Raw genomic sequence first — 15,044 nt, forward strand, 5'->3', positions numbered from 1 at the left:
GGGATCAGGTACTTCAATCAATTAAAACTTGGAAAGAAACATTCCCCACCATGGTGAAAGAATATTTTTTTTCTTTTTTGGGGGGTTTATTAGGGAACTGAAAGGTATTTAATCCAACCATTGACTGATTGAGGATTTGGAGAACTCAGCTATTCACGTTGTCACAGTAGAGAAACAAAAGGTACAAAACTCGTTCAGACTACTTTAGACAAGATTCACAAGACAGATTTTGAATTCAAGAGCATGAATAACTCTGACCGAACCAACATTGGATTCTCATTTGAGCAGTAATCCCATCTAAATAAGGTGAAACCAATCTCCAAAGGGAAATCACACAGCACCTCCAATAAGCCTGTGATAATTAGGCATTACATAGCACTCTAACCTCTAAGAATAAGCATACCACGAATAGATCATTTTATTTTAAAAATCTATGGACTTATATTACAATTCACAATATCTTAAGCATCACCAAGATTTCCCACTCCCTTTTTTCTATAGCTGCTGCACTTGCCGTGTATCAATTCATACAGGAAACTAAAAAAAGGGGATTATTTCATGCACACATATTACCCAGAAATATTTCATGCACGGCAAAATGTTTCAGAAAGGGCATGTCAAATTCCAGAAATATTTCTAGTTAGAAGATTTTCAATTCATGGTTTTCTCATTTTATACTAGGGGAGGGGGTAAATAGCATGATTTATAACATGGTTTTTAAGGATGGTTCTCCTCCCCACCCCCATCCCCTCTTTTTTTTTTTTTTGGGGGGGTGGGGTGGTGTGGGGGGAGAGGGGATGGGGGTACTACAACTTGGGGGTGGGGGATGTCAAGCTATCCATGTGGATCACTGCATGTACCACATACAGTCAGATGCAATCCAAGAGACTCAAACTTGAATCTATTCCATGGTGAGGAAGCTGCTAAAGTCAATTCACCTAAGGGTAGTTTCATATATTGCATTTTCAATCAGGATAAACATATAAACCATTTTACCAAATCCTCTGCAGAACCAAGCAGGACTATGCAACTAATATGTAGAAAATGTCTTTAAACCCAAGTATATATTACAATTGGATTAGTAAGAACATAGGAAAGAAAAGCAACTCATTTTCTAAGCCATTAGCTGGTAAATTCTTCACCTCTATTTAGTCAATTATATACTTCCAATTAAAAGTTTAATGGAACAACAAAAAGCAAGCACGAAAAGAACATAAAGATAATCAACCTCATATGTCACATTGCCCCCCAGTGTGGCAGGCTGGCGAAGAGATGCATTAGAAATAGAACCAGATGCCGAGAGGATACAGATTGCACGCTTCCGTTGTTGCATGAATGACATGATTTTCTGGGCAACATCCTATTGAATGAATTCATGTATTAGCTGGAATTTACATAAGCACATAAATAACTTCACTGTCGGACATGTGGCACATACCCTCTATTCGGAAGTAAAGAGTGAATATGAACATCAACAACAACGGGTGCTATTTAGTATTTTTAATCAGGCTAAGTTATCTTTCTATAATTTTTTCCCCCAGTACCAGCTTGAGTTATTTGGATTTCCCTCAGTTGAAGTTGTTCAAGATTACTTGCCCTTGGAAATCTATGAGCACCCAAGAATTCAACCACCATGCCCAAGAGGCCAAGATAAGTATCAGCATTATGGTTCTTCAAATAACATGAAGTAATCTCCTTACAGTGACACAGTCTGTCTAAATTGAGGAAGTAGAATAGTGCTATCATGACAATATACTACACAGTCAAAAGACCCCATTGACAGTACAAGTTTGAACCCAGTAAAGGTGACGGTGAAAAGGCCACCATTATATTACCCTTTGCCTGTGGTCTTTTTTTAAACTTTAATAAACAACCATTGTTAATCAAATAAAAAGAAAGGATGCTCTTGAAAAAAATGACAGGATAATGTTCTTTTTGGCTGTGCATGAAAATTAGTTATTCCAAGTCTCAAAAATTCAGGATCTTTCGCTGCACGGATTTCCTGAGAAATGTAGTCATAGGCACGTAGGTTCAGAGCCAGACCAACTACTCCAAGAGCACTCATCCATAAACCAGTTAAGGGTACAAATAACATAAAGAAATGTAACCAATGTTTATTGGAAAAAGCAACCCCACAACTCAGATTTGTGCACAGAAATTCTGTGACAACGCTTGTAGACAGTTCTACTGATGAGGTTCAAACAATAACATAAGCAAGAAGCTGATATATAAATTTATTAGATCTACCATGCCTAACAGAATTGATACCATAGAAATATCCATATATGCTGCATTCAGTCTGAAAGTTTATGAAGCACAGAAATTTAGATAAGCCACAAATAGCCCTACATGAAACTAACTTCATGATCTTCTCAAATACTTGCATCTCTACTTTCATACCCATTCTACTTGACTCTTGAAATTCTTGCCAGCAGAATATGTGAAAACTCCAGTAACTCCTCTCCTAAATTTTGTTATATTTTCACAGGTGGTAGAAAGTGAACAGCATTTCAAAACAACTTTCACAATCAAGATTGTCAAACAGAGTAAATCTCAATATTTTTAGAAAACTACATATTTTTCAAGTATATCAGTGCATACTTCTCCAGCAGCTACAGTAATGACATGAGGAGTAAAGCCTTGTCCAGCATGCCCTGCATAAAATAGCAAAGCAATGAGCTGAAATTTTAATGCAAAAACAAAAAATTAAAGTTTCCGAGAGAAAAATGAAAACTTCTGGATAATAGAAGTAAAAAAATGATACTTCTATTTACTTATCTTAAAACCTTTTGATTCCAAGGTTGATCTCCATAACTCCAGCTTATCATTAATCCTTGTTACTTGTCTCATTCCATGATTGTTTTTTATAATTTAAGTTATTATTTATTTATTATAAAAAAAAAAATCCTTGTTACTTGTCTCATTCCATGATTATTTTTTATACTTTAGGTTATTATTTCTTTATTATAAAAAAAAACATTTTTTATCACGAAAAAAAAAGAGTTAGGGGAAAATTAGGAAATAGATATACTATTGTTTTAAGAGGCTTAAATGATATAGAATAGCTAATAATGCATGCATATGTTTATAAAATCCATGTAAGAAGATTGCACAATGGTTGATAGTGGAAGTGGAGACAGTATGGATTTGGAAGCATGGCATACCAATAGGGAATGACAAAAAAAGGTCATAATATAATGATTGTATCAAGATGATAAATTCCTGGGGGCCACTAGACTGAAGTGGCATATGGCTAGTGGCTACGAGGATGTGGCGAAATGCCCAGAGTTCCTAATGAAGTATAAAAGCCATGGCCGCCCTCATGAAGAGAGGAGGACAAAGGAAGTTGGAAAAGAAAAGAGCATGCTGGAGAGAAACCCACCAAAAGCAAAGGTTGACTCTAATAGAAATCATATGCCTGCTCATAAGGAGACAGAAGTAGAAAGGAGGCAGATAAGACAGTCTCAGGTAGCGAGACGAGTGAGACATCAGATGGAGCATAGAATAGCTAATAATGCATGCATATGTTTATAAAATCCATGTAAGAAGATTGCACAATGGTTGATAGTGGAAGTGGAGACAGTATGGATTTGGAAGCATGGCATACCAATAGGGAATGACAAAAAAAGGTCATAATATAATGATTGTATCAAGATGATAAATTCCTGGGGGCCACTAGACTGAAGTGGCATATGGCTAGTGGCTACGAGGATGTGGCGAAATGCCCAGAGTTCCTAATGAAGTATAAAAGCCATGGCCGCCCTCATGAAGAGAGGAGGACAAAGGAAGTTGGAAAAGAAAAGAGCATGCTGGAGAGAAACCCACCAAAAGCAAAGGTTGACTCTAATAGAAATCATATGCCTGCTCATAAGGAGACAGAAGTAGAAAGGAGGCAGATAAGACAGTCTCAGGTAGCGAGACGAGTGAGACATCAGATGGAGCAGGTAAGGGTTGCAGAGATGGGAAGGAGCTGGTTCTTCTGGCTCTAGAGCATTTGCACCAAAGGCAAGCGAGAGGAGGAAGAATAAGAGGCAAGTGGAGTTTCCTTTCCATAGATAATGGAGTGTGAGGGCAGCCCCAACACCAGATGACGACGATGATGATGATGATCCCATTGAGGTCCTTCAGTAGGATCCTGCCATATATAGGACTCTGGATGCCAGACAAAGAAAGCCAAAGCATGTCTGGTCTGATTGGAAAGGTAATAAAGTGCATGAAGGGTACCACTAGGCAGAACCATAGCCAAAGCCCATCTACTTCATAAGGGAGAGTTGAATCATGCAACACAGGATGTTGACAATGGTGCACGCACAGGCTACTCGAGAGGCCTGTACCACCTATTCATACCACCTAAAGAGGAGGATGATAGCATAGAATCAATGGATATTGATGTTCCGTGCTTGACTGGCACTCTCGAAGGCCTAAGGCTAGAGGAGAGAGTGCGGGGGAAGTGGTGTGCACTATCATATGCCACAGAGAGCACCCATTGGCTATGGCAAGTATAATGAGTATTGTGGCTATAGGCAGTATAACTCTCCTTCGTCATTACCCTTAAGTATGAGGGTCAGTCACACGATGGGTAATCATTTGTTGACAACATCATCTCATTCCCGGCCCCCCAACCATACATGCCAATGCTGGCTCCACAGCCACCATCCAATAATAGTGGTTATCAATCAAGTTCTTCACGGTTCAGAGATATATACCCTAGGATAAGCCACCTCTGGTATGTTGACAATTATGTTTATAAGGCTGCTCTGGAGGACTTAGAGCGTGTATTTTGGCATATAATGACATGGCCAACATTTGTAATACAATCAGAGGAAAACTTGCTTTGGCCACATTAGCAACATCTTAGTGGTTTAGATCCTGCCTAGAACTAGATGTGGTACTAGGACTCTAGGATGTCCATAGAGGTGATTTGCTCATCTTCTTGACTCCCATATCTTTGACTTTCTACAATGAACCATTTATTACAATTGATAATTATGAAATGTATATAATTTTGTATTCCTAAAGCATATTTAAGTTGTTTTAATTAATGATGCGTCCTCTAGTACTAATTTTTTTGTGGAACAGGACATTGTAGAGAATGTATACAGCAACATACAATGTATACTACCAAACTAGGGTCCGAAGTCAATCAATCATTTTAGGTGCTTTTTTTTTTTTTTTAATAAATTTAAGGTTCCACTACGTTTAGAGGGCCCAAAATAGGGTCTTAGAAGTTTCGAGACGTAATTTGGTCATTTGGGCCTCGAAACCACCAAACGAAATCTCCTAAACTTCGCTTGAAATTATACCATTTCGCGAAATATGTTGGTTTCAAACCTGGGTGAAACCAGGCTCAAAACCAAAACCTAGAACAATGATCTCCCCCACCTCCGCCCCCAATTCACCCTCTTTCATTCAATTCTCACTCTTCCTCTCCCCTCCCTCTCCTCCACTCCCACCAACTCCCCTCCCTCACTCCTTCCCTCCTCCCCTCCCCCCCCCCAACCCCAAAATCTTTTCCAATCCCATCTCCATTTCCTCTTCTACGTAAAGAGCAACTAAACATCAGAAAGTCATGCCAGAGTTGCCACCATGGTAACCGTAACAGAAACCAGGTTCCTTCACAAGATTGTCACCTAAATGACTGAAAAACATTCTTAAGTGGAGATCAAAATAAAAAGTACATTTACCCCCTCCTCTGTGTTCTCTTTTCTATTTTTCTTTGTCTTATTTGGTTTGACTAGCAATTCTGTAACATCAATTTGTCACATATTAAACCAAAAGTTATTATGGATTTAGTTTTCTCTTTTGCTTTCTTTTAGTTTATTATGGTTTCAACATTAACTTCTTTATACACTATGTTCTTTAATATTTACAGTATTTTAAAAAGCTATTTAATTCCCATTCATGTTTTGAATCTAAAGTTCAATTAAAAACATTTATATTTTGAATTATATTTAAGTTCAATTCTATATTTTTTAGAAGAAGAAAATCCATTGTTCAAGTTATCTGCAAATTTTATTTGTAACCTTCTTTTAAATAATACACATATACTTCATGAAGGCTTCCTTGTATCAGTGTTTTATGTATTTATTTTTAATATATATATCCAATTTTAACAATCATTTTTTTTTCATATTTATTTTAGCTATTATTTCTTAACTTCTGATGTTTCATGTGAATTTTTTTTGGATGAAGTCTCGGTGCATTTTGACTTTTGCATTTTATGTTTTTTAAGGAAATTTTATGGTTGGTTTAATTTAAATAATAATTATGGAGCATAGATTTTTATCTATAAATATGAATTTCAGACATGTATAATTTTTATCTAGTAAATGAAACGGTACAAAGAAGTACAAGTTCATACATTATACATACATACATACAAACAACAAACTCAGCCTTATCCCAGCTTAATGGGGTCGGCTATATATATATATATATATATATATCCTTCCCTCCTCCCCACCCCCCCTCCCCAAAAAGAAAATCCTCCCAAAGTCATAAAAATAATTATATTAAATTTTACCAAGGTCTACCTATACAATGCACAGGTTTCTATCCCTTTCTTAGTACTGAGAATCCCATCTTACTACTTTTTGATTTGGGTTTTCCAAGATTCATTTAATACTTATAACCTATTCCTTTCTTGTATTTCTTAAGTTCTGAATCTTCCTAAAATAATTAGAGTCTTCTATGGAGTTTTAGATCACTTCCTAATCTGTTCTGTCAATTATCTTGTGGTTTACATATTGATTTTACTGATCCAGCAGCGGTTATAATTCTGAAAACCACATGTTTGTTAAGTTTTTCTTTCGATTATGCCCACGAAATGACCTTGGATTAGAATCTATCTGCTGCCCATCAAAATAGAATACTCTAATCCTAATAAAAGCCCTCTTCCAGCTCCAAAATATCAGCCTCATTAAGCACTGAAATTTACACAACCAACCTTCATCCAAACGTTAAAACCCTCGCTAATTGCAACTTTACACTCTCAAACCCCTAAAGCTTTCAAGAAAATCAACACCATCAACACAGCACAACTTAAACAGTAAACACTCAAGGAAAGTAACCCTCTCAGTCGAACCATAATTCAACCTTACAAGTTTTAGTTAGTAAGTACTGTAACACATTTACTTGGCAGAGGCAAAGAAAGAGGAGTTGAGAGAGAAGATTTTTCTTCCTTGCCACAGTAATATAAATGGACAATCTTTGCTGATGATAAAATGTAACAGATAAATAAATAAGAATCTTAAGTTGGGCATTAGAACTACATTTTATCCCCAACTAATTACAAAGAACCAAATAGGAAGAACACATTGTGAAAAAAATAAGTTGAATAGAATGTGATCTAGAAAGCAAATGTCTCATCTGTACTTATGACCCCATTAGTTGGATAAAATCACTGTATGCCTCAAATGACATGTGCAGGCACACACAATTCTTACACAATCAAGTATATCTCTCTCCAAAATACAAAGGAAAGAAATGTAGACAAATGCATTACCATTCGAAATGGAACACTTGGAATCGACATGCACGCATAAGAAAGCAATCAAGATTACAATCAATTCGCAAAGAAGAGGATAAAATGAGAAAGGGTATTGAGCAACTAACCAAGAGCAACCAATTGGGCTTTCTTAGGAGACGAAATAGAAGATTGCTCCTTCTTACGAGGAGAAGATGAAGAGGGAGAAAGAGGAAACGAAGAAGCAGAAGTAGCAGAGACCTTCTTTGCCGAAGAAGCAGAGGGCGTAGCGCTTACCGATGCATCGGAAGTACCATACTTTCTGGGTCTTCCCCTCTTCCTCTTTACGGTCTCCGGTGGAGTAGAAGCAGCAACGGGGGCTCTGCCGGTGACGGTATGAGGAGGGAAGACCAAAGGAGTCCCTTCAGAAGTGGAGTAATGGACTGATGAAGCAACGTTGTGGTGGGGACTGGAAAATATACCATTTGGGGCAACGGAGTTGGCTGTGATTGTGGTGGTGGCGCCGCCGCCGCTGTGGTGGTGCTGTTGCTGCTGCTGCTGCTGATGATGATGGTGGTAGTAAGAGCTCAGGCTACTTTCGTTCCCCTCCATGAGAGAGAGAGAGAGAAGAGAGAGATGAGGATATTGGCAACTGGTTGGGTTCGCCTTTTTCCTAATTAACAGTTTTTTTGAGTTTCCAATTCTTTTTTTCTTTGGTAGAATTTTGAGTTTCCAATTCACTTCTTCGATCTTGCGGATGTGCATAAAGTGTATGGCGGTAATCGAAAGTCTTCCCACGTCGGCACATGCCGACAATCTTGACCGTTCCACGTGTGGACCCCACATCGCATAATAATCATTTAATGTTGCAGCACTGTCACACGTGTTGTCTTAAATTTTAATCTTCTTTATTAGATTCGAGATACTTCCTTTTTTTTTTTGGCCTTTTTACCAAAAAAAAAAAAAAAGATACTTCCCTATTAGAGAATTTTTCCGTACATGCTATGGAGGTTTACAATTATACAGATTCCTTTTTAGGAATCGGAGGTACAAGATTAGATTTTTATTTTTGGTCAAAAGTATATGGACTAGACTTACAAGTATAAAATAAGGGAGAGGGTTCATGCATCTGCAAAAAATAATAGGGTTAATAATAATAATAATAATAATAATAATAATAATAATAAAATGTTAAAAGATAGTATACCCCTAGGCCAAGAGAGAGTGGGGGATGAAATGACCACTCTATCCCCTGACATAATATATGTGAGGAGGGGCAATATACGCCTTAACAAGGGTGTCCAGTCCAAGCTTCATCGGGTCTAACCAAGTTTAACCAATTTTATCCTTATACTTTGATCAGTCTGTTTTGCTAATCGGGCTTATATTTTTGGTATTGTATTATTTATATTCCATCAATGAGGCTCAAGCTTTAATTGGGCTTCATATAAATAGGTTTTAAATGAGCATAGGCGGGTTACATGCATGTTTACCTATAAATGGGCTAAGATTAAAAACATGTGATAACATGTCTATGTTGTCAAATGTAAGGTTCAATTAACTTGTACTTTTCCCCTTTTTCACTTTTACTCTTTATTAGTGTAAGTTTGAAAATTGTTTGGATCTTGTCAGGTTGTGCCTAGGGGTGCAACAGGGCCGGGTTGGGCTGGGCTTCTTAAAACCCTAGCCCAACCCTTAGTCTCCTTAATTGGGCCCAAATCGCCCTAACTCTGACTTAGGGCTGTAAAACTTCAACCCAGGCCCTACCCTTCGAGGTTCAACCCAGCCCTTACCCCCCCTGATTGGCCCTGATTTTTTAGGGATGGGCTGGGATGACCTTGACTCTAGTTTGCCATCAAGGGTTGGTTATACCCTGACCCTAATTCTACAAAATATGAAATAACTTTAAAATAAAAAAATATTCATAACAAAGAGGAGATAAAAAACACAAAGTTACAAATTACTTATTATGAAGAGAACATTCTAAAACAAACATTCAAACAATACAAATAACTCTAACTATTATGGTAAGCAAAGATGAGAGCATCCTAAGAAAGTAAATAATCTAAAAAATTTCAACTATTTGTCATGATAAACAAAGAGATCATCCTAAATACCGCTCACACAAAATAGTAGAAACAATCACCTAATGTGAGAGAGAGAGAGAGAGAGAGAGAGAGAGATACCGGTAAATGTGATTCCTTAGACCATGTAGAGAGTCAGAGACTTTTTTTTTTTTTTAGAACACAGAGGCAAGAGGTAGAGATGCAAGAAGCTCTGCGATAGAGGTAAGAAGATAGATATTCTTCTTTTTTTTTTTTTTTTTGTAAGAAAAGCAAAAGAGGTTTTTTTTATTGGTAAAAAAGGTAAGAGAGATTGGTGAGATTGTGAGAAGATATATTAGGAGTTTTGAGGTGTTAATGACTCAATGTGAAATAATATATAAAATTAAGTTAAAATCAGGGTCACAACTAGGGTCATAACCAGGGTCAACATTAGGGGCAAAAATTAGGGCTGAGTAGGGCCAAAACTAAGGCCAAAAGTCAAGGCACAAAAATCAGGGCCGGGTTCAGGGCGGGCTGGGCAGGCCAAAGACATCAACCCTTACCCACCCTGACCTTGACTCATTGTCAGAAATTTCAGGGTTGTGTCGGCCCTCAGGGCCAAAAAATTTCGATCGGTACTTGTTCGGGATCAAGGCGGGCCAAGGGCGGGTCTGGGCCATTAGGGCCAAACTTGCACCCCTAGTTGTGCCTATAATGGATGAGTTTGATCGAGCAATTGACGGGTAAGGGCCTTGCATTATGAACAATCGATTAAAAATAGCTAGGCATGAGGCCAACATGTTCGTTAACCTGGCTGGGCTGGTTCAGACTTTAAATGGTCAAGCTTGATTGAGCTTGTCGGGCCGAACATGAAATTGACACCCCTACACCTTAGGCTCATAGCATTTTCCCCTAAAATATAAATTAGGAGAGAAGATTTTAATCACACGATTTGATCTGCCGATTGGACTCAAAAAGTTTTTCAGACCTTTAACAATAGAAGTGGGAGTATATGATAACACTTACTCTTATCCATCGTTAAATCTAACATCAAATCACAATTGGTAAATAGATTAATTATCTCATCAGATATGGTGTACAAAACTAAATTCAAATTAGAGTCTCACTTATTTAAAACTTAGGGTACTTGATTCGAATCTCATCCAAATGAGATAAATTTGAAATCCTCAATCACATGGATCCACTCAAGTCCATAAAGAAAGTTCGATTGGCTTGAAAAATAACACTATCATTTCTACTTCTCACACAAGACAAGATTGAGATTTCATTAAGCTAGGATTAGGATGTTGTATACCACAGAAATACATGCAATATAACCTAAAATTGCAAACTTTGTATGTAACCAATGCATCATTGTTAAAAGTTGGAAATAAACTTAGGAACTATTAGGATACAATAAATATTATATACTTATCCTTTTACTTACTAAAAGAAGAGGAAAGATCCTAAATACAAGAAAATTATGGAGACTGTAACAGATATAATTGAGATCGAAGTTGAAATTCGTCCATTGTCCTTCCTGAAGATCATACCCTCTATTATTGGATAATTAAAAGTTAAGATGGCAAAAGAGAGGAAGACCTGCCCAAACATATCATCATAACTGGCTTCAGACATTACTCTTGCCAAACCACCACCAAGGGACACCATATTTATAGTGACTAATGTGGCCAATGTGACAAGGAACCACTTGGACCCTTTGAAATGGAATATCCCCTTCTTATATTGTTCAACTTGTTCTTCAACAATGACTTTACTGGTTAGCATGAAATTGGCTTCTCTTATACCAATCTTCTTCATAAAAACATCCCAACATGAGAAGGAATAGGAAGCAACTGATTTTATCATCCAATTTCTCTGTTCATTCCACCATGTCCTTAATGAATCACCACATAAGAGCACCTCTAATAGATGCTGTGAAAGGGAAGATATGTAGATAATCGCGAAAACAATAAACCAAGGATTCGAAACCTGAAACAAAATCAAACAACATTAATTACATTATTAATAACATCATCATAGTAGACATTAGAAGAGAGAGCATAATATGAGTATTCATATGTTACCTTAGGGTACAAGGAGATGCCATTCAAGAGGCATAGTTGAGGGATGGTAGCATAACACAATAGAGGGAAAGAATATAGGGGTTGAAATGCCCAAAACCCATAACCCATTGCTTGAGGAATAGACATTCTAGAAATTCCATAAATGATTGGGCAAAAGCTTGAGAGACCCACTTCAAGCAACCCTGAGTTCCATCTCAAGTTCTGGATCATGCTTTCATTGAAAGTGATGGTAGCACTACCCAAGAAAGCTGGACTTGAAGGTTCATAATAGACTGACTTCCATCCTCTACTGTGCATAATAAACCCTGAAAAGTAATCCTCCACTATAGAGTGGTACAGGAAACCCCTCTGCAAACAAAAGCACAATATTTTGTTTAATTTGTCTAATGATCATAATGAATCATATGCTAATACGACTTGATCTTTTTCATGGTATATGTATAGGTGACTTGCCTGTTCACCCCATTGTGTGTCTTTCTCATAGCTGCATGAAGCCAAAAGTTGAGCCTCTTGTAACAATTCTTTTGATGATGATGTAGTACCTCCATTGATGGGATTATGCTGGTAATTTTGGTGCAATGATGCAATGAACCTATTGGAGTTACCGAAATAAGATCTAAGTTGAAGGAGATCATCACCTGGGTATGAAGATTAGAATTAGTGCAAAATAATACAAATGCATTAATTAGGCTGTGTTTGGTAGTCATCCGAAAAAATGTTTCTGACGTTTTTTCGTTTTACAGGAATAAGAAAACAGAATCTTCTATTTGTTGTCCACTATTCGTTTTTCTATTTTTTAAGGAACTGGGTAAAAAAAAAAAGGTCAGAAATGAGAAATGTTGGAACATGGTAGAAATATTTGAGTTCATTTAAAAATAAAATTCAGACATAGAAACGAAAAATTCTAATTTTGACATGAAACGTCGTTTCTAAAACATAATGACTACCAAACGCAACCTTAGTCTTCATTGTGTATATATATAATATGGAATATATATAATACCTTCGTGCATGGGATTCTTGTATAAGGCCTGTCTTTTGATGTAGAATCCTGAGCCAGACAAGAATGGTCCTTGAAGCCCATCCAAGCATGGCCACTGCGTCTGAAAATGGTACCAGTTAAAGGAGGTTAATAGCCTTTTCCCTAGCTCCATTAATTAATAAATTAGATTTGTAGCTAAGCTCAGATCTCAGATATTGATGGATGGCTTAGAATGTCCTATAAGTATACCTTGAATGGTGACCGCAATCGTCCATCGTAGATATCATTGTTACCTACATTGTAGAAAGCCTGAGGAAATTGAACAAAGGCAAGGGTGGGAGACAATTTGGGATCAAGATGAAAGCACATAGCTTGTCGAACTGAGGATGGATTGTTGCAGTTCATATCACAGTCCAACACCAAAATGTAGGGAGCATTACTTATAATTCCTGAGACCCGAAGCTGCAAATCACAAATATCCAATTCATATTAATGGTGATTCATGAGAGAGAGAGAGAGAGAGAGAGAGAGAGAGACAAGGACATTGAGAGCTCCGGCCTTGAAATGGTGAGGATGAGATGATCTTTTTTCACGAGAAACATAAACAAGGAGGGGAATGACTTGATTGTCACCTATCACCTACAATAAAATGCATATATAAGACAATACATTAGTCAAGGCAGTCAAGTTATAATAACAAAAGTTTGCAACTTAAAAAATTAGGGCAAGAGATCGTTATTTGGTTGCATAGCCCTTGCACCAATGCGGGTAAATTCAATATAGATTGGATTCTTGATTTCATGGGGATTAGGGTGGTATTTTTGTGACTCCTATGACTAGGTGTAGGAACTAGACGACCATATAGCATTCTTTTTCCCTTTAATTTAATACAAAATTTTCCCATCAATTGTGCTTAGGTTTCTTATAAAAAAAATTGTGCTTATGTTTGGATTATTTAAATTCGCTGGCTGAACCTACAAGAAGAGACGCTGCATGGGGCCAAGGTTATTCTTGGGATTTTAATTACTATGGGAGAAAGAGAAAAATGTGAGAGTTTACCTTACTTTTATGAAGAAATTAGAGAAAATAATTGATAAAACCATAAGATTACATAAAATTGAGCTTTCCTTTACCAAACTACCTGTTTACTGTTTCATATTACAAAATTACACAAAATGTAATCCGACTCCTCTCCTAGCTGCTGATCACCTAGGTTGACTCATAGCTACTTGGACGATTGACATGTGTCTAAGGCACTGATGTAACGGTTCTGGATACGACGCCTCTGTTCTGATTGGTAAAAGCATAACTATTGGATCAATGCCCGGACACGTATAGTTGCCCCCAATAGCTATGGAAATCTGTTTACTGCGTGGCATCAGGCCACTCGACCATGGTGGGGGAACTAATTGAAAACTGATTTTGAGTAATCTTGTAATTTTTCCAAGAAAATTGAGGTAGGAGAATTCGAGTAAATATTAACAAGCAAACTGTGAGTATGAGAATTTTCCAAATTAAAATACAAATTTAAGTGTTAAATTCTCATTTGTTTTCAAGCTGGATTAGATGAAGCAACAATCTCTGCATTACGTACCTCGATCAGAGGAGGACGATCCTGTTGTAGCCCAGTTTCACATTTTTCTTTAGCTCTCTGAACACGTTCTTTGAACAACTCGTACTTCGACTGGGATACATAAACACCATTTTAGTTGTTGAATTGATCTTCTTCTACATATTTAAAGATGTAAACGCACCTTCATCTTCTCGAGCTCTGAATTGAAATCCATGGAACCAAGATATGTATCAGAGGCAGAGGCAGAAGAAGACCCAGAAAGGAATGCATCGGGGCAGATAGTACCAATCTTGTATTTCCTGCAAAAGGGCACCCAAGAACTTGCAAAGGAAGCCGCCTCATGAAGAGCATAGAGAGTAAGGAGAGAACCCGCATCATCGGAGAGATAAACAGAGAGTTTCTCCGGCGGATAATCGAGGGACATGGCCGACACTACCGTGTTCATCACATCTACTGTGGGCTCCTTGTTTGGGTCAGCCGTGCAGATGAACACGTCGACCGCCGGAAGCTCATCGTCCCCCGGAAGTCTCTCCGGAAAGACGGTTCGATACACCGGATGCCACCGGAGAGGTTGGCGGAGCAGCCAAATGAAACAGAGTAGAAGCTCAGAAGTGAAGATGAGAGCCCATGGCAACGTGGGTTGGACGCCAAATAGGAAAATTGAAGAAGTCCTGTAGTAAAGCAAGGCAAGCAAGAATATGGCATGGAAGAGATTGTGAAGTTTGTAGATGGTCGCATGAGGTTGCTGAACCTTACACTCATGCAGAGGCAGGTAGTTCTTCATCTCATGTCCTCTTATCTCTCACCTTACCCAAGTCCAGCTTAAATGGCTTTTGGAAAACTCTCTCTCTCTCTCTCTCTCCCCCCACCACACACATGGCTTCTTCTTTTG

At 37.7% G+C, this 15,044-nt stretch overlaps 2 protein-coding genes across 3 annotated transcripts in view; both read right to left on the bottom strand.

Moving 5' to 3' along the window:
* The window catches only part of LOC122077101 (AT-hook motif nuclear-localized protein 14), a 10,324-nt gene extending 2,145 nt beyond the window's left edge, over window positions 1–8,179 (bottom strand). The window contains exons 1-3 of the mRNA XM_042642901.1: window positions 7,615–8,179; window positions 2,602–2,654; window positions 1,229–1,360 (exon numbers count right to left, since the gene is read on the bottom strand). Coding sequence (XP_042498835.1) covers window positions 1,229–1,360; window positions 2,602–2,654; window positions 7,615–8,077 — 648 coding nt within the window. The 5' untranslated portion in view covers window positions 8,078–8,179. The remainder of the gene's footprint in view (window positions 1–1,228; window positions 1,361–2,601; window positions 2,655–7,614) is intronic.
* A 2,632-nt stretch (window positions 8,180–10,811) lies between these two features.
* On the bottom strand, window positions 10,812–14,992 carry LOC122077481 (cellulose synthase-like protein G2). Of its 2 annotated transcripts, none has more exons than XM_042643431.1 (8): window positions 14,334–14,992; window positions 14,174–14,263; window positions 13,117–13,218; window positions 12,829–13,041; window positions 12,601–12,700; window positions 12,051–12,235; window positions 11,598–11,945; window positions 10,812–11,502 (listed from the first exon to the last, which is right to left on the bottom strand). In XM_042643431.1, exons 1-8 carry the CDS (start codon window positions 14,934–14,936, stop codon window positions 10,957–10,959), a joined length of 2,187 nt encoding a protein of 728 aa, XP_042499365.1. In that variant the 5' UTR covers window positions 14,937–14,992; the 3' UTR covers window positions 10,812–10,956. The 2 variants fall into 2 exon arrangements, with proteins under 2 accessions (XP_042499365.1, XP_042499366.1); XM_042643432.1 differs by having other exon boundaries at window positions 10,813–11,502; window positions 13,123–13,218; window positions 14,334–14,991.
* Between the last annotated feature and the right edge of the window lie 52 nt (window positions 14,993–15,044).

The sequence above is a fragment of the Macadamia integrifolia genome, chromosome 4 (assembly GCF_013358625.1).
Source record: "Macadamia integrifolia cultivar HAES 741 chromosome 4, SCU_Mint_v3, whole genome shotgun sequence".
In the NCBI taxonomy this organism is placed as follows: Eukaryota; Viridiplantae; Streptophyta; class Magnoliopsida; order Proteales; family Proteaceae; genus Macadamia; species Macadamia integrifolia.

Coding starts and splice junctions, on each gene's coding strand:
- LOC122077481 (XM_042643431.1), bottom strand. CDS start 14,936: ATGAAGAACTACCTGCCTCTGCATGAGTGTAAGGTTCAGCAACCTCAT. Junction 14,264..14,333: donor CAGAGCTCGAGAAGATGAAG/GTGCGTTTACAT, acceptor TATGTATCCCAG/TCGAAGTACGAGTTGTTCAA. Junction 12,236..12,600: donor CAAGAATCCCATGCACGAAG/GTATTATATATA, acceptor CTTCATACCCAG/GTGATGATCTCCTTCAACTT.